This window comes from Pipra filicauda, unplaced genomic scaffold (genome assembly GCF_003945595.2).
Source record: "Pipra filicauda isolate LSUMZ 115617 unplaced genomic scaffold, ASM394559v2 scaffold305_size881528_pilon, whole genome shotgun sequence".
In the NCBI taxonomy this organism is placed as follows: Eukaryota; Metazoa; Chordata; class Aves; order Passeriformes; family Pipridae; genus Pipra; species Pipra filicauda.
In genome coordinates, this window is record NW_024104427.1 from 609377 (window position 1) to 629297 (window position 19921).

Here is a 19921-nt window from a genome sequence, read left to right on the forward strand (position 1 = left end):
CCAGTTTTCTTGTAGTGCTCTTCTAGTAGTACACCAGAAACTTGGCAGGTTTTTACTCTTCGTGCGGGATACAGCCTATAATGACTTTGCCGAAGCTGCAGGGGGGGCAGCTGCAAATTGCTGGAGAAATTCCATTAGTCCTTGTCTTGTGTTTATGTTGCCATTTCACCATCACAGAGAAAAACTGTTCTGGCCAAATCCATTACGTCAAATACCCACATAATGTTACAGTGCCTTTACCAGGTGAAGACTTATAAACCCACTAAGGGTAGAACAGAAGCAGTGTGAGGATCTGCTGCTTTGAATGTGCCTTTGGTAACTAAATACAGGAAGATGGGGACCACTGAAGGTGGGGATGTTGCTCTGGTGCTTGTTTGTATCTGATCAGTAGAGCTGAGCACAAACCAACAAGTGCCCTTTGTCAGATTGGAGAGCCGAGTTTATCTGATGTTTGATTACCCTCTTGTAGCTGTTATAGAGATACTGAGGTGACTTGTTTTAATTTCAGAAAAAGTAAAAAGAAAAATTGTAGTAAAATAAATGTGTCTTTTTCAGGGGAAGGACTTTCTTGACTGTTTTTCATCATCAGTTATTAGGAATTCTTGGCCAAGTACAATTGCTGAACGTGTCATAAAATGTGCACAGGATCTGTATTTGTAGGGTAAAATGAACTCAGTTACCTTTTTCTTTTTATTGTGCCATTTTTGAGATATCAAATCCTGTTTTCAGGCGAGTGATAATACATGCTGTCTGGCTGATGTCACCAGAATCCCAAAGGAGTGGGAGTAATCCTAAAAATATCTTTGGGGTGATCCCTTCAGGAACAAGAGAAATAACTTCTTATCCTTTTTGGAAGAGTTTCTGAACTACTGTTTTGCATTAGCCTTTAGTAAAGGATTAAGTTTAGCTAAGCCTTGAGAAGTTGTTAATGCTAAGCAGCTCATGATGTGCTGCAGTAATTGTTACTTTGGAACTTTAAATTGTTTTTTCTTAATGCCTCATTGGAAAAGTATCTTAAAGAACTGCTTGTAGTTTAAGAAACACCAAAAAGCATACAACAGTATACTGGTCTGGGGGGAGATTAGAAGCTGTGAGTATTCTCAGTGTGGCTTCAAAATTAATTGCAGAACGTTTGAGTATTTGTTCAAGGCTTTCCATACCAGACTTCCTGTTCTTGTATGTAAAAGTGGCTGAATTAAGTACAGTTTCTACGTAAAACTGTCGTCTCAATGCGTATTATCTGAATACGTTTTTTTGTCCTCTCTCTTCATAAACCCATTGGTTTGCAAATCAAATATGAAACAGTATCTTGAAGTGTTGACAGAAGTACTGTCTAAGAATAGCACTACCAAGTTGGATCAAGGAGCCGTTTAATTCAGCACCTCACCTCGGGGTGAGGATCAGTGGAGGAGGCATAATAGAGAGTGTAGATGTGGCAAATCATGGAGTGATGCTCTTTTTGAATATATTCAGCCTCCAGCAGTTTGTGACTCAGAGGTTTCTGAAGCTGGTGCCTTTGTATTTAATGGCTGTAGATGGCTAAATTCGTGGGAGACCTCAGTTTCTTTTTGAGTCAGTGTGAGTTTTTTGCATCCATGACATTAAATAATAAAACAATAGAGCAGCTCTTTTTCCCTTTCAATTTGCCACCTACGTGTTTTGCTTGATTCTTTCATAGTAATAGAAATAGGGATCATGGACAAACTTCTCTATTATTGATAATTTTATAGATTTCTTACAAACCTGCTCTATTTTTAATTTCAACTTGATGAGCCCTAGTGTGTTGTTTAACATACAGGAGTCATTCCAGAATGTTACTTCTTGTTATTGTCCTGTTTCTGAACTCTGATGCCCTTCAGCTTCTCCTATCCTATCTTTTTTTTTTTTTCCCCCCTGAGAATGAGGACTGGAACAGTAGAGGACATTCAAAATACAGATATCTTGTGAATGCATACAGTGGCATGTTAATGGTTTTCTACATTGTTCTCAGTTTCATTAGAAATAATGCACAGCGTTTGATTCCTCACTGCTTCTGAACACTGAGCCAGTTTTCTGTAGAAAAGAGCTGACCAGATGTAACTAACTCAAATTCAAAGAATGTCAGAACTGTTGCATTATTTCATACTCTTCATTGGTTTGTGCATTCCAGGGCTTTTTCTCTTTTATTTTGGTCTTTTGGGCACTATGGTGGACATGACAGATGAAATAATGTGGTGAGCAGGCCCTCTTTGGAAGAACTAACTTCCCTTTACATGTTAACAGCAGCTGGTGTTGAGAAATTAACAGCAGTTTCTCGGTTTATAAGTTGACCAGGTTTATTCTCAGTCGTGGCACAGGTAGTGTCATGATTTAAATAACTAAAAACCTCAGCATCTCCTCTCCAGATGGTGTTGGCCATTATGGGTTTGTGTGGCAAGGAATTTGCTTGTTTTCACTGCTTTTTTTGATCCAAGATACGTCAAAGCCTTTCTGTCGCTCTACTCTGTGTTCTACTTAACCAGCATAATTCATGTCTAAGTCTTGTATTTAGCTGAGTTAGACCTACAGTTCAGGGTTATGTTACTGGGATGGATTTACAGGCAGATATTTGGGAAACATTAGTGATCTGTACCAGATGTCATTTCTGGCCCTTACAGCCCCCTCTTGTCAAGAAAGAAAGATGCTTCGTAGTAACCCTTAGGCGAAGTAGCAAAAGCAAAATATTTTGATCTGTCTTGGAACAGTGGTTTCAGCCTCCCTTACAAGTTCCCTTGTTCTGGGCTGAATTTCATGTAGGGTAGATGAACTTTAGGAACTCCAAAAGAGGTTTTTGTTCACAGATACTAATTTTATGCTTGCCTATTACCGTGTTTCATTATCCTTCTATTATAAATAAATAGGTCCAACTGGGCTAACTTACATTTCTGCTTTTTGTGAATACCCAAAGTACCTACAGGAGCTGTGTTCCTGTGCATCATAAAATGACAGTACCTAAACCTCTTGAGTTGTAAGTAATAAAAAATAAATTCCCTTCTCAGAAGGACACTTTATAAAAATGCTTTATTTTGGAAGCTCACTGCAAGAGGAAAAGCTTGATCTTGCTTGTGCCATTGGTAAACAAGCCCTGCACTTGTGTGAGGAAGGGAAGTGAATCTGTGGCCTCGTAGCAGCAATTAGTGCTAGAAAAGCTTGATTTTTTTTTTTCTTTCTTGCTGGTCTTTTTGTTTGTTAAATAAATGTCAACTTCAGTGTATGCTGAGGATGCCTGTAAAGAAGGAAAACAATTTGGGATCTTCTGGAATTGATAGTACTTTTATCACATGCATCATGATTTTTTACTGCAATGACTGCATTATTTTAATATTCATATGGGGTTGGGGTTTCCCAGGTTTTCTGTACATCTGAAAAATGCTGCTGAAAATAAGGAATATTTCAGGAATATGCTTCAGCCTTGCCAAATCAAGGTAATGTCTGTCCAGGTTTTTTGTTTCCCTCCCCCCCCACTTGCCCCAGGCTTATTAACCACTGTTCTTGCATTTCTTCTGTAGAAGAAGAGGCCTTACTAGGTACATGTAACTGCACAACCTGTATGGAAACCTTTCGTGCCTGCCTTTGTGTGTGGGAATTAATTTTGAAGGTCTAATCTCAAAGGCAGAGTAGTACTGGGATTATGTCAAATTATTAGTTAACTACCAGAGCCCCTTTATGCCAAATCAACATTTGTTGTTGTTTAGGTTTAGCCAGCTGCCTTCAGAAGTGTTCTTGTTGAAAAAAAAGGTATAGATAAGTCTCTGCCTTCACCAGGAAACAGTGTTCTGTAAATCTAGTTGCCTGTTGGCAGTGCTATCTGGGCTTGGATGTTTCTGTTCTCTACCAAGAATATTAGGATTCAGAACATCTACCCATGCTGCCCCTGGATGTCTGGGACCTGCCAGAGGATATCTCTTCAGAAAGTGTCTTGGGAAAACTCTTTCCTACTGAACTCTTTAAGGGTGTAGAAGAGTGCTAAGAATAAGGCCCTGATACAGATTCTGATCTTGAAGTATGTGAAACTGTGGTACATGCAGATAACAACATACATATGGATATGGCATTCTGAAAATCTGTAGGTATGCTGAGATGATTTAGCTTTCATTCTGTTATCCTGTGTGAAGTTCATATGGAAATTATTCAGAAATCATTGTTTCCCATGCCAAAGGTCCTCGTGGCTCTACAGCTATGCGTTTCCAGGCTTGTATAGCATCTCATATCCACACTGTCTTATATACCCAGATACCACATCAAAAGTTTAAACCTTTGAAGGTGGGAGAAGATTAGAGATGCTGGATGTAGGCAGGAATCTTTTTCTAATACTCAGTATAAAAGGTGGTTTTATTCGTTCCGATCAGGCCTTATCTAATTTAAATTTCTGAAACATGGAACCTTTCATTAATAAACCAGTAACAACTTAAGAGGTCATCTAAATGTAAATGCAGAAGTTCAGTAGAGCAGCTAAAAGAAACTACTCTCCACGTTTTTAAGAAAGATCGAGGGTTGGGAAGTGTTCCAGAACTTGCATTTTACTGGATCTGTCTGTGAATGATTGAATCTGTTTCTCTTCAGCTCTTTACTCTGAAAGAGTTGTATCCTAGTTACTAAAATACCGTGTTAAGTTTATTTCTAAAATACATGCTCATAGAGTGTTTGTGTAAAGGAATACTGCTGATTTGAATAGACAGATTTGCTTTTAAATGTAAAAGCATCTTAAAAAACTTTCTGATCTGCTAGAGACTTGCTAATGAGGGAACCAAAGCCAGGAAAAAAAGAACTGAAATGTAACCAGGAGGCTACTGCTTGATTTGAAAGACAAATTTGAACTTCTGTCTTGTTTTAAAACCCTTAATCTACGTTAGGAATCCCTCTCTAAACTTAAATGAATTTTTGTCTTCTGCTTGCTTTCCCTCCTGGAGAGGAGGGTCCTGCATAATAATACTCAACCTGCTGTCCACAAACTGCTTTAGATGAGTTTAGTGGAAAGAAATAGAGGAAACACACCTATTGTCATAAGACTTATATTTGGGTTCAAAGAGCCTCAGCCAGCACAGAAGAGTTTTTCAGAGATCTGTAGAGATATTCTTTCTTGTTTTATAGCTTTACCATCTAAGCACATTGAGGAAAAATAAGTGAGTCCTGGTTGTGTCAGGAAGTTGAAAACTTAGTGTCTTCTGCAAATACAGTTTTTCAGACTGCCAGATTTGACCCCCTTTAAGTGATAGAAGAAAAGGAGTAAGTGGTTAGTAATAGAAGAAAATAAAAGATAACTTGGGGAAATACATCCAATGTAATTGTTCTCATAATTGAATTTGGAGGGTTTTAGTTAAATCTCTGGCTTGGTATAAAACAATTAGAAATCCTAAAAACTAACAAAGAGATTTAGAATATAGTTTGTTTGCTTTCTTTTGTTCTAGACTTTGCAGGTCCTCTTCCCCCTCAGTAGTCGTTACCTCGCTGCATAATATGTCGTATGTTTTATGAGGGTGTTACAGATTCATTTGTGCAGACGTGGGTGCAGTGGTCTTTGGAGGGCTGCAGTCTTTGGATGCTCTACTGAAGTGTCCTTTTCTGTTTTACTGAAGATGGAACATAAAACTTTGCCAGCTCACTGCTTCTTTCTTCGTGTTTCCTCATCCTTCTCCATTTTGTAATAATAATCCATGTTTTCCTTTAATCTTCTTGTGAGGTTCTGGTTTACTCTTTACTCTTCTGCCTAAAACATTCTCTCTGTAGGCAGTGGTTTGCCGAATATGTAGTTGCACAGTATTCTTCCATTACATAATAAACAGAATATAACAAAACAAAGTAAAAAACCCTTCATTTCTGTTCTGTTGCATTCAGTTACTTGTCATTTAGTACCTAAATATACACACCACAGATCCCAGAAGGTGGGAGCTGTTTGGATAAACACAGGGGCTCTAAGGCCCTTTTTGGTTAAACAGTTTTACTATAACATGTGAATTATAATCTTTAAAAAAAAATAAAACATAGGCAAGTAGGGTTGTGAGAATACACTATTTTTAGAGACAGAATCATTTAGAAGGAGCGCTGGCCATTTCTTAACAGACTTAAGTTGCCACCCTTCTCGTTTGAAAAATAGTGTACATTGAGGGGGTTGCATTGATTTTGATCAGCTGTAGTTGTAATTTGGGATTTTGAAGTGATTTGACTTAATGAGATTTTTGTCCTCAGTCACAGAGTGAGAAACAGCCATTTCTCTGCCCAGATTGACAGGACATCACTCACTGGGAAAGTAGCTGCATCCCTCCATTCCTTTGACTGAAGACTGAATGTTGATTTGTCTTTTGTCAAGTGAAATTCCTGAATTTTCCACTTCCTTAGTTCACTATGTGTGCTGATAGAGAGGCAAGACGAGACAAAGCAGTTTTACTTTTATTTTCATTGCACAAGTCCGTGATAAAAAATCGGAGTATTGGTGGTTGAGGCACAGGACAAGCAGATAGTGGGAGCAGAAAAACATGTGGGTTTGGTCATCAAGCAGTCTGAGCTTTTCCATAGTAAACCTTATCTTTTTCTGTAGGAAAGAAACACGTTTGACTGTCTGAGTTGGTGTGTTCTAACTTTGATTCAAAATACATTTCAATTGCATATATTCTGTTTAGGGACCTTGATTATTTTGGTTTAGTTTCTTTGTAGTGCCAGTAGCTTGGATTTTTTATCCTGGCCTGCAAACGGACCTCCAGCAGTCTGTGTTTGTAGCTGGGCCTCCTGTTATAGTGAAAGTGGAAGTTCTTTGGTACAGAGTGAAACTGAATTGAAAATGAAAACAGAAAGGGAAATACCAGATATCTGCAGCTTAAGCTCTTCAATATGTACTTTCCAGTTATGTCACACAGAGGAGAGCATTTACTGTCTTCCCTTGTATTAATGGTTCTCTCCTTTTTTTTTGTCCAATATTAAATTCTTGTGGTGTATTCTTCACCAGTTCTCAACATTGTTTTTTGTCGAATCTCTTTATGACAATTAAAAGATAAAGGGGTTTTTGTTACGATTTCTGTAATTTTTCAAGTTTGTGTAATGAAATAGTAGCTTTTTGATGCTCAAGGTAATTTGCAATAATTTTGAAAGGTTCCTCTTTCCTCTGTAAACACACAAAGTGGATAGTGATTATATTATTATCTTTACCACTGATTAAAAGGGATAATCTGTCTGACACCAGCTAGTAAGGCTTCTGGGTGTTTATAAAAAAGAAATTACCTTTGACCCTTGTTTACTAAATGCTCATCACGGTGTTTTTGTAGCAGAGTCTACAAATAAACCCAAAGCTCTCAGTAAAGAAGCTGTCCTTAAATGCATTTTGGTTTTGGTCACTTTAAGATAGTTTTAAGCTTTGAAGTGACGTATCACTCATGGTGTGTTCTCGCCTCACCATATTTGTTAGGCAGATCAAAAGTAAATGGGAGTTGACTGGATTCTTTTGATCAATTGTAGGCAAAGTTAATTAAATACTAGTATTTTCTGTGGCCAAGCCACTTCTTTGGGCTGATAGAATGCTGACAGCAGTGTTGTAAATTCTTGTCAATCTGCCTGTCACTCATTGGTTATGAAAGTGCTGAGACAAATGACAAACAAATCTGTGAAATGTTAAGGGAAGAGTAAAGGCATGTTAAATTTTCTTTTATTTTTCAGTCCCTCTCAGCCTGTTTCAGCTGCTTGCCCAGATGAGCTTTTAAGTATGCTTGTACTCTTCAAGGCATAATTTGTCACAGAAAACCTCAGTTGCTATAAAGGAATTACATCATTTCACACTCCACGTCCTCCTGGATAAAATAAACTTAAAATCCATCTAGCTGCCTTTAGAGTAAGTGTTTCATTAGGATGCTAATCCAGAAAGTCAGAAATTTCCATGTCTGCCATAGTGAGTAGTGCAGAGCCTGTGGAATGGCCTGTGTGTTCAGTGTTAGGACTGGTCTGTATGGGAGTCATCACCTGCTCACCCTGGCCTTGATTTGTATAACTTCTCTGCAGTCTAGTGTTTGAAAGGGAAAAAACCCCCTCAAATTCCTTAAAGTAGAAAATTAATATTATCACAAGCTGTTTCCTTCTTCTGTTTAGCATAACTTGGTTAAAGTTTGAGGCTGAGGTGACTGAGGTGATAGTTATCTCAGGCTATAGAGCTTGCCTATACTTAAGGAAGGAGAGGTAGGGGAAATCCTGCAATTAAATGTGAATGTGTTTTAATTCTGGCAAAACTGCAATAAAAGTTAATGAGATGGAGGACAGCAACCAAAGACTGTTCTGTGCTCCTCTGCAGCACAGAAAGCCTGTTGACATTTATGGGTAGGAGATCTAATTAGAAATGAGACCAATTTCAAGAAATTAAAAGTCATCAAAAGACACAAAGAGCCAAAAACTGAAGGTAGAGTATTTTAAAATAGTTTGATTTTGTGTGATCTGCCCTTGCTTTACAGTTGGGCTCTAAACCAGGAGTCTTCCATCTTAATTTGTTTGCTCAAGTATCATCACAGAAAGAATTGATCAGCTCTTGCAGGACAAGGTATTCCCTGTCTTCTGGTGCATTCACACAGCCCATCAGGACTGTGCTTCTAGTGCTGCCTCTCCATCTTTCACAGGTGCAGTCGGGTGCCCTGTGCTGTCTGACTACATATTGTTAGGAATCCGAACTTCCCTAAACACCAATTTCTGTTTTCTTCTGGAGGAAAAAGAAACTGCAAGCCACATTTTTTTTCTATATCACTGTGTAACTTTACAGTGATCTCCTATTCCTTAAAAATACAGAGAGTACAGGTGTCTCATAAAGAAGTTCCAGCTCTTGTCCTGTAAGAACATCGATGCCATCACAGGACTGGATGGCAAATTTGTTTAGAAATGCTTTCTTCCTCCCCTCCCATCAATAGTTAAAAAAACCCAATCTGGATACCGAAGTAAACTCTGTACATACAACTGCCTTCCAGTATCTAGGATTTCCTAATGTTTTTAAAGAATTTAAATATTCAAATATTTAGTACTGTGCTCGTGGTTTGCCAAAATGTTTGAGAGGAAGTATTGAAGAGACTTTTGGTGTCCTACAGCTGCTTCTCTCTCAAGTATATACCAGGAATTTCGTCTCACTGTTTACTGATGAGATACCCATTAAATACATCAGAGCAATTTCCAGAATGATGCACGAAAGTAAGATGGAAGTGAGCAAGTTAGTGGTGATATTTTCTATAGGTTTTTAAGTAACTTCATATGAGAGCTCTTAAAATATCATTCATCTAGAATTCTGTGCTGTGTTTTGCCATTCTTTCAAAGTACCCACATTTTATCAATAAAAGAAAACATAAATACAGCAAGCATTGCAGAGATAAACCTTGCAGGTGTTGTGAGAGCCTGTCATTTTCAAATTTTTTATCATGTTTCAGTATAGTAAAAGAATTCTGGGCGTTATTTAAATTTTGTGAAGTGCTTGTAGATACATTAGAATGCGATAATGGCCTCTGTACTGTCACCCCTTTTAGATTATGCTGGAATAAGAAGCACTGCTAGAGCCTTTTCATTATTCCAACCAGCTCCCTCTCAGACTGGAGTCATAAATCTTTGTGGCTTAGTTGCACTTTCCGAGGAATACAGGGAATCATAAATTAAAAATGAGATTTAGAATCCTCAGTAACTTTTACATTTCCAAAAAGTTAACTTGTTGGAAAAAAAAAGAATCATCCCACCTCTTTAGCTGAAGTGCTGGAGTGGGGTTGTGTGTGTTAGGTTTAATGTTTTTCCGGATTTGCTCTTGGCATGTGTGTTCCTTAGTTTTTAGCTTCTAAGCGTAACTTTTCACATCATGTTTTAACTGCTAGGAGGAGCATTTGAGTTTTCACATCTGCTTGGAATCTTCTAGGTCTCTTGAGAGTGCTGGACTTGAGGCAACCTTGCAGAAGGGGTTTCCTTAACAGTCTTATAGAATCCTTAGAGAGCCAAAACTCTCGAGACATGGGAACATGACTCCAGCTCTAGCTGGAGTCACATGAACCAAGTCTGAATTCATCAGAAAAGCTGAATCACTGGATGAGTAACTGTCCTTAGCCATCAAATGGCAAGAGCATCATGTATGTTTTCCAGGCAGAGCTTTAAAAACTTTGAGTAAAGGATTTCTGAGTATGTCAAGCTTTAGGATTTATGATTGGATGTACCTCTATGTTTCAGTTGCAAATAAATCTCTATGCAGTTGCAGTGCATCAAAGATTTAGTGTTTGTGAATGGCAAATAATGTGTAATTATAAAAGTCTACTCTGATTCAGCGTAATGCTCCAGGTTCTTGTTTCTATATTCTAAATTTCTGGTTTCTTAAGTGTGTTTTCTCTTTCCTTTTGCTACTTTTAATTAATTAAACCAGAGTTTTGCTCCAGCTCTTAACATTAAGTCCAGTGAAAACATGAAGCTCCTGGTTTGACTTCTGGATGTTGAGCCAGTACTGCAGAAAATAAATGGTGTAACATTTTGCACATAACTTTAGTACTGGTAAATTAAAAAGAAGATTCAAAATACATGATTTTATAAAATACACGATATCTATAATGAGACACTTTATGTGCTTTCTTACAGCCAGAGTTAGTGCTTACCTAGATAAAGACATACATTATTTATATCAAACAGAACAGATGAAGCAAAAAAGGACAAAATGTAACTAATTCCTGGAATAGTTTTAGTTGGTGAATAGATGTCTGTGTTGCTGAACTTTGTTATGATACAAAAATATGATATAAAAATGTGTCTGCCATAGGGGAACACAAAACTCCCTTGTAGTTCTGTAATTGTTTTCCAGTAGCTAAAATAGCTTTAGAGCAGCAGCTGAGCACTCACAAACTTACTGCTAGAACTGGAACAGAAAAAAGTTGCGGAAGGGTGTGGGGAGGGGTTTGTGTCACAAGTTCCCAGCATGGAAAAAAACAACTGAAAGACAGAGAGTTTGGGGGTTTAGAACTGGTTATTTATGTAGTTTCTATTCAGACATAAAGAGAGTATTTCACTCTATTCTAGTTTGGGAATTTTTTTTTGTTTTTCTAAATCTAAGAACACGTGTGTGTGTGTATAGCACTTAACTTGATTAGTAATGTTCAATACAGAGGGAGGTTGGCTCTTCCACATGTACATCCAATGCTCACTTAATGTGTTTGAAATTAAAGTAAGCCTTCCTGATGGTCTCTCAGCAGTTATTTGAAAAGATAAAGGCAAACCACAGCTTACTTGCCAATATTTCTAATTAAAACCAAACCCATAACTGGAACATGAATTTTTTTTCACTGTGAGAGAACAAAAGTTATGATCTGAAGTTTTTTATTACGCATGAAATGCAATTATTGTTTGTTAGCAAACATGACAGCACTTTGTTCTGATGAACTATTTCTTATTTTCTTCCTTCCATTACCCCTCTGTTTTCACATATAATAAGAATGCTTAAACAGATTACTAACTGTAGTTTGGCTTTTTTGGTGCTATTTGTAATCCTGGTGCTTATCTGAAGAAAGATAATGATTAGTTTGAATTTATTTATTTTTTTTTTATCTTTTAAGGCTCCTGCTAAGAGAGATCTGACTCAAAGTACCACCAAAGAAGAAAAAGTGCATCTGTTGAAGTATAATGTAGGAGATCTAGTGTGGTCAAAAGTGTCTGGTTTCCCATGGTGGCCATGTATGGTTACTGCTGATCCTGTTCTCCATTCCTACACTAAACTAAAAGGTATGTCAGTGATGCTAAAAAAAATCAGATTTCCTCAGGTATACATAATCATCGTTTTGGAAGAATTCTGTTCTTCGTCTGTTCAGATGATCAGTAACTAAATCAACTCCTTGTTGTCAGCAGGAATGTTTAAATCATGTAAACACCATTCTTGAGCATATAGCAGAGGGAAATTTTTCCCCACTGTGTCTTTTAACTCTGAACATTTTCTGAAAGGTATCAAAGTTGTGATCTGTGAAACTGTGGAGTCTTGTTAAAAAAATTCTTTGATGCTGCTTTCCATTGTTTTTAGAGAGATGCTTGGATAAGTGATATGGGCTAAAAATTTTATTGAAATGTAATGGGAATTAAATACTCTTGATGATTGTACTTTATTAAAAGCAATCCAGAATTCAGGCAGCTAAATTTTCTGTGATTCATAGAGTCAATACTGTTATCTGCAGACAATATTAGTCAATTTTAAATGCAGGAGCTACCAAGTGTTAATGAAATTTTTAAGTAGGAGTCTGTACAATTTCATAATCTCATTTCTACCTTTGTTCTCTGTTCTGATACCTGAAACATTTGAGACTTAAGAGCAGTGAATATTTAGACTACACATTAAGAAAGACTTGGAAGGGCTAAAGTGAGTGAAGCATTGGGGTGGATTGCCTGGAGAAATGGTGTGATCTCATTCATAGGAGGTTTTTAAGAGCAAATTGAATGAATATATTTTTAGGATTATAGCTAGATCCAACATTGGTAGTAAACTAAATGGCTTCTTGAGAACCTTTCAAGCATTCATAATACAGTTGCTAGAATGGTTATTATAGACTCCTAAGACTAATTTTCCTTGTAAAAATCTTTCAGAGTTTGGATCAGGCAGTCCCTGGGATTTTTATTCATTGGATTATTAGGTCTATTATGACATAAAGAGCTGGATTTTGAGAGTAATAAAGCTGTTTATTTGTTCCTAACTGAATTACTCTGTCCCTTGAAGGGTGCAAAATTTATGTTTTGTTACCAAGAATCTCTATGGTAGCTCCTTATAGAAGTAGATCCAGCAAAAACCAGTCCCCTGTATCTGAATGCAACCTGTGGAGTACTGCCAGAAAAAAGGGCCCACGTACTTTAAGATGTTAAGTTCCATCTCTTTGAAGTAACATGGGTGATGGTTATTTCTCATATTTGCTCTGGAGTTGGCTTGGGCCTACCTTTTCCTTTGGGAATTTGAAGTGGGTCTGGGCAGCCACCATAACTGGTAAATGCACACTGATGTGTGTATTTCCATCAGTAGATGTTTCCAGTCTTACCTTCCACCTACTGTTTAATATTGAGGCACTTGCAAAAGTCTCCTTTTCCAAACAGAAGAGTTCTTTAATCTGGGAGTTGTAGAAATACTGAGCTAGGTCTCTGTATTTCTCATTTCTAGGTGAAGGAGCGAGTGTTTATAAACAGTCTGAATTTCTGGATGCTAATGCTTTGTTTCATCCTTCCAGCTGGTTAGGCTTGAGAAAAATTAACAGCTTTCAACTTGCAGAAAATATACTTTGTGTAAGAAAGCCCGTACTGAGTCAGACTAAAGCTCCATCTCACTCAGTGTCCTGTCTCTGGCTGTGGTCAACCACAGACACTCGGATACAGAAAAGACCAGTAGAAGTGGTGGGTTCCCAGAACACTCTTCCAAACCTTCAACAACTTATTTCAGGATTATGTGAGCCAAAATTTGTTTTGCTGTATAACAACCATTAATGAATTTAATTATTTTATCCAAGAGCATTGATATAAATTCAACTCACAAAAGATATCTGAAGATTCACAACTAGGTTCTGCGACTCCAGTGGTAGGCGCTGTTATTTAGCCTCCTTAATTAGGCAATTACAGATGTCCAGCACTACGAGGCAGATCTTTACAGGTGGTTGTGAATTTATTCTATGGCATCTATGTCTGCAGCCAGGGCATCCTGGTAAAATGCAAACATTACCCCTTATTTCATCATAATATAAGTCATCGAAGCTTTGTAGTTCCTATTCAAACAGCATTTTCTTAATGAGGACAGAGTAATTACTGTGCAAGAGAATTATTGTGCACTTCTGACTGTGCATTACTGGAACATGTATTATGCTAGTGGATTGGATGTGTGGTGTATACAATCCCAAGCCTTTCCCTGTGCCATTCCTCTAGATTCTTATATCTGATCTCAAGTGAGTCATTATTGTTCTTGTAGTTCTCATATATGTTTTTATATATATGTATATATTTGTAATTGTTGTAAAACATTACATTTTGCTCATATAATTAATTAGGTTGATTTCATATTACCTTTCCAGATGCTACATCTTACAATCAAACCCCTTTTAAAATAACTGTTGGCTTGAGTCGTCATGGAAAGAAAGTTCTTTCTAAGTCTAGAAACATCCCAGTTACAGTGCCTGAAGTGATCCACTAGATGTATTTTCTGATTAAGCCAGAAGACATGCAGTGTATCAATAACCTGGTAGAATCTAGACCTAGTCTGAAGACCCCTGTAACAGAACTGTGACTGCTATTTGCTCCTTCTGTGTAGCCATCCCTACCCAAGTTCCTCTGCTGCCCAGACTCTGTTAGATAATCTAGGGAGGGTAACTGATACAGCAGGATTGAATTTGCAAACACAAAAATGTAGGTCATCACAGCTAAAACCTTTTCCATTTTTAAATGAGTCCCTAATTTGAACACTGAGACAGCCAATCTGCAAGTTCTAATGAAGGAGGTGCTAGAGGACATCTTAAGTCTAATCTCTTACTTCTGCATTTTAGAAATTCCTTGTTAACTGTGAACTCTTCGATGAATTTTGAAGGTGTTGTCTTCCCCATTCTCTGTAGAACAGCTGAGACCTTTAGAAGGGGAAGGTTGCATGCCTTTATTATTCCACAGCGAGACAATATTTCTTTTTTTTTTTTTTTTTTTTTTTTTTTTGGAAAAAAGGGAGTATTTTTATTTTTAGAAGAATAAATAATTTCTTGCCTAGGTTTCAGAATTGTTCTCTTATCTTTGAACTCTCCCTACCACCACCCCAATCTATTTTGTTTATTGCTCTGATCCCTGAAAAATATTGGCTAACATGAAGTTGTGATTGCAGGGGTTAAAACTAGCTGAAGTATGTGTTTCTGTTTAAGAATATTAAAAGATAAAGTTTAGGTGACTCAGAGATGAGGCTGAGTATACAGGCTATCCAAGCTTTGAAACTTTCTCAATGTTCACTGAGTGCTCAGTGCATTTTCAGAAACATCCAGACCTAGATGTAAGTTAATATACATGGAAAACGGTGACAGGTGATTGTAACCTTGAGTTAATTTAGCCAAACATATTGTTTATGGAAATTAAACTGTTGGGCTTTTGTGTCAGACTTCATAGATTATATCTCAGAGACTTTCAGGCTGGTTAAGTGGGTTTTTGAAAGGTTATCCAGTTGTACTGTGCTTTTGTCATGGTAACTGTAGCAGCTTTCAAACAGACTTCCAGTCCAAAAGTGAAGAGAACAACCAAAGTTGTATCTTAAATACATTTGGTTTTAATTTTCAGGACAGAAAAAGAGTTTTCGTCAATATCACGTTCAGTTTTTTGGAGATGTCCCAGAGCGAGCTTGGATATTTGAGAAGAGCCTTGTGCCTTTCAAAGAAAAAGACCAATTTGAACAATTATGCCAGGAAAGTGCAAGACAAGCCCTCACTAAAGCAGAGAAAATAAAGGTAAGAGGTTACCAAGTCAGACAAGATTTGCAGCCTTTTCTTTTGCTGTTACAGGTATGTACAGATATAAATAGATATTCTAGAAAGCTTAAAGACAGCTTGTTTTACAGAGACCTGTAGTCTTACATTTCATTTACAGATGCAAAGGATGGGATGATTTGCCACTGTTTGTTACTCAGTAAAAATCAGTACTCTTCTGCTTTGTCACTGATTCACGCGTGGTACCAGTACCGTCAAATACAACTCCATTTGAACCTCCTGAATTGTAGATCTGCATTACCCTTAGTCTCTTGGAATTGTTTTATATTAATGTTGGCATTTTGAAATGAAAAGTGGACAAGTTTCTCACTCTCTCAGTTTCTCTTGCAGATGTTAAAGCCTGTGTCGGGGAAGCTGCGGCCACAGTGGGAGATGGGTGTGAAGCAAGCGAGTGAAGCAGCTGGCATGACAGTGGAAGAACGGAAGGCCAAGTACACCTTCATCTATGTTAGGGACAGACCTCATCTTAATCCTCGAGTGGCAAAGGAAGTTGGCATTACTGTGGAACCGCCGGAGGAGATGGATGAGTCATCTTACTCAAATGAAGAAACCACTCCAAACCTGAGGTCGATGAAGGAGTCTGGCATTCCTAACAAGAGGAGGAGAAGGACATCAAAACTGTCTGCCACTGATGATACACAAGAAAGCAGTCAGTTGGAGGATAAGAATACTACTCCTCAGAAGTCATCTGAACAGGCAGAATCCAAAAGAGGGATAGGCTCCCCTCTCAATAGAAAGAAAACTCCGGCGTCTACTCCGCGAAGCAGAAAGGGCGATGCAGTATCTCAGTTTTTGGTCTTTTGTCAGAAGCACAGAGATGAGGTTAGTCTCTTCTGGCTGTTACTGTTGTTGATTGCCTCTTCTCATTTCTGTACTTGAAGTAACTTTTTTGCTTTAGTAAGCAAAAAATAGTTATTACTGTAGAATCCATAATACTCTGGGCTTGACGAGGTATACCTGCATCAAATCTTAGTCTAGACAGAAATAGAGAAGGAGGGGAATGTAGATGAGCAGTATGAACAAGATGGTGATAGTGCTGTTGTACTTTAAGCCAAAGTTGTGTTAGTATCTTCCCACATAATCTAGTAGTCCTTTGTATTATCCATATTTTTTATTTAATGTATGTAAAACATAATAGATATGCATACGTACACGCTCAAGCAAATATAACAAAGATTATGCTATTTATGGCAATCTACTTGTAGATAGCTTGTACATTCTTTCTGAAGACATGAATTAATTCCTTTGGTGTGTTCATTTACCTTTGAACACCTCAAAACCTCATTTACCTACCTGGGACTTTTTGCTGAGCTTCAAAAAAAGCATTTTACCAAAGCTTGTGAAGACCACTGTAAATGTGCAACCTGCTGGGACAGAAACTAGGTCCTCTTGAGATGCTTATACTCCAAACCTTTTTTAGGAAGACTGTTAAAAGTATAAAAGCAGTACTGCTGTTTTAGCTCATTACTTTAAAATCATGGCCATCATTTTTCTTCCTTGTGACCTTCTGCTCCATTTGCAGTACTATTCTATGCACTGAAGCTAAGAGTGATTCCTTGTGTTTTCTTGTACTGTTACATATTTCAGGATCAGAAAGTTAGTGATGACTTTGTCATACTGTATAGCTACTGAATGGTTGACTTTGTCATAGGATATTTATGTTAGAAAATATTAATAGATACCAACTTCATAAAGAAATATTGAAAAGCAGATTCTGTTGTATGGAAGTCAATTAGTTGTGGTTCAACTTGAGATCTTTTTAGGTCATTGAAACTTAAGCTAATATTGAGAATGAAAATGAGCATAGCATTACATAAACCTTTTAGTGACTTTGGTTAAATTGAGAAAAGCATTGGCAATTCAGTTTTCTGGCTCTGCAGGGGAAACGTTGTTTTAGCCAGACTATTAAATACAGATTTGGACATATTAATCATGAAAAGCTGTATGGGTAAATCATCTGTCTCATGCTGGAGACACATGAGTTCTATTTCCAGTTCTTCTGTGAGTGACGTTGCAAGAGAGAATTTCCTTGGCCTTTAACGTGTGTTCAATATTGAGGGACACGAAATTCCTCCTCTGGAAGAAATGAGGTTGTGAGGACCTGTTTTATGGAGCCTTAACCAAGCATGCTGAGCCTCCAATGTTATACTTCTATTTTCTGTGCCAGTTATCAAGCTTCATTCCCTGCTGTGGTTGTACCGTAATTCTCAAATTATTAGATGGAAAATGTGAAGACTATTACGGTATCTGAAATTGAGGTAATGCTTTGTCTTCAGGGTCATTTTGGGAAACTGAAAGGCTTGCGTTAACTTGGAATTCACACTGATGATGGTGACTAACATTGCACAAAGTTTAAAGCAGAAGGAAGTAAGTTTCAAAGTATTACATATCTTTAGAGAGAGGACATCCTACCATTACTGGCTAGAATACTTTTTAATGAGATCAGTGATGAAATCCCAAATCTGCCTGATTGTGTTATCTGTTCTAACAGGTACAGAAACATTTCTGTGGGTAGAACAGAACTAGGTTACAAAAGCTGCAGACACCCCTCACTGATCATCAGGGCAGGAGGACCTGTGTTTCCTTTCTCCTGATTCAAAGTTAACTGGCAAAGTGAGGAAATACCAATTTAGATACTCATGCTTTTTGCCTGTCATGTCGCTTTTAAAATGGCAGTTTTGTGCCTTTGGTGGAAGGTGGATGTTGTATCCGAACTAGTATTCAGAGTTTCCCCTTCTGTTAGGTTTATCTGGTCCAACTTGCACGTCTTGCTTTCCACCCAAGTGTTGGTTTCATTGTGTTGTAGCTGTTGTGATACTTTAGAAAGAGTGATAAACAGCTAAAAAAACAGACCCGGTTTTGAGCTACTTGTATTAGTGGCATCAGAGAGTGTAGTGTATGGCTGTCTTAGTATTTGCATGTACAAACTTAGAAAAAAGGAAAGCTGTGTATCCAGAAGAGGCTCTCTGGCCCCAGTCTTGGGAAGGGATGGAAGTGAATGAAAGGTATGACTGAAGAATTCTGTTCTGGGGCCTCTAATAATCGTGAGCTCCCTTGAAAGTAGAGCCGTTTCTGCTGTGTCTTGCTCGGAGTCTGGCTTTGTTCTGTAGTAGGGTTCATATATTGGCTTGGTTTTATTATTATTAATTAACTGCTGGAAAATGTTTTTTTATGATTTAAGAGGCACACTTCCCTGAGAGAGGTGCTGAAAGCTTGGAGCACTTTTGTGGTTGCAGTGACGCATTAAGTGTTTTGTGCTGTTACCAAAGGAGTGAAGATGTATTTGTACTATTGACTCCTTGTGCACTTCGTCTATGAAGTACAACCACAGTAATCATTAGACAGGAGTGCCTGACTGGAGATAAAGAGGCAGACAGCTATACTGTTTACATTGGGCCTTGAGTCTGTTTTGAGGAAAGTTAAGAAATAATTTCACTAGCAGGGGTCACAGTTGAAGATTTCTGCACGTGTAGGGCGGTGTTGGATATCAAGACAAATAAGAGCGAAGGTGATACCGTTTACTTGGATGAGCTAGGATGTGCCTGGTCTGATTACCACATCCACACCTTTGGTGATGTTAATTCCCAGAACCAGGAAAAGATATTCCTTGTGTTGTGGAGCATAGTTAGAATAAGTACCTGGGAGAAGTGCATGATTTCTGTGTACATCAAGGTACCCAGTACATAATTTCTGGTATGTATGCTGGGATTGAGTGTTACAGTGTGGAGACTTGGGAGAAGACTGCTGGGCATTTTCCTTGGAGGCTGTATTTGCAAGGATCCCTTCACTGTTAAGAACCATGACTGTCTTTTCCTTGTCATTTCACAGCACTCCTAGTCAGTTGAAAGTTATTTTTATTTGTATTTTGGTGAGACTGGGGATGATGTTAAAACTTATCTCATTTGTTTGAATGAATCTAGTTATTTCTTAGAGAGCTAAATAGCTCTGTGCCCTAATTGAGCACAGTGAGCTGTACACTTGGCAGCAATGGTCAAAAGTGATGCTAATTTCATTTCCTAAAGTAAGATTTTGTGGGAGGGGGTATCTTGTGGGTCTGTCTATGTCCCCCCCTTCAAGAATTTTTTTGACATTGTTGGATTTTAATCAAACTTTGAGTAGAGGCCTTCAAAGATAGTTGTATTCTTCAAGCCTTATACAGATGAGTTATGCCAGATAGAAGCAAGAAAATTCTTAGTACTCTACCAGGAGAAAAATTACAGCATAGATTTCTATAGTAGACACTGACTAATCCCAGTGGAAGGATGGTACTGCAACTATTCTAACCCCTGGAGAAGCATCACTCACACTGGTATCCTGTCTGATAACAGGAAGTGCAGTTTTAAGGCATTAAGTTCTAAGAAATTAAGTTTAATAATTTCCACTTATCAGAAAAACTGTATTGCTGTTCTGTTGAACAGTGTTACTGTTTGAACACTTGACTTTCTTGTCCTAGTTTTTATTTT

The 19921-nt window shown here is 37.8% G+C and overlaps 1 protein-coding gene across 6 annotated transcripts in view; it reads left to right on the plus strand.

Moving 5' to 3' along the window:
* NSD2 (nuclear receptor binding SET domain protein 2) overlaps positions 1–19921 on the plus strand; it is a 74167-nt gene that overhangs the window by 18588 nt on the left and 35658 nt on the right. For all 6 annotated transcript variants that reach the window (XM_027715535.2, XM_027715537.2, XM_027715538.2 and 3 more), the window contains exons 3-5: positions 11544–11709; positions 15253–15419; positions 15789–16280. In XM_027715535.2, the coding sequence (XP_027571336.1) occupies positions 11544–11709; positions 15253–15419; positions 15789–16280 (825 nt within the window). The remainder of the gene's footprint in view (positions 1–11543; positions 11710–15252; positions 15420–15788; positions 16281–19921) is intronic.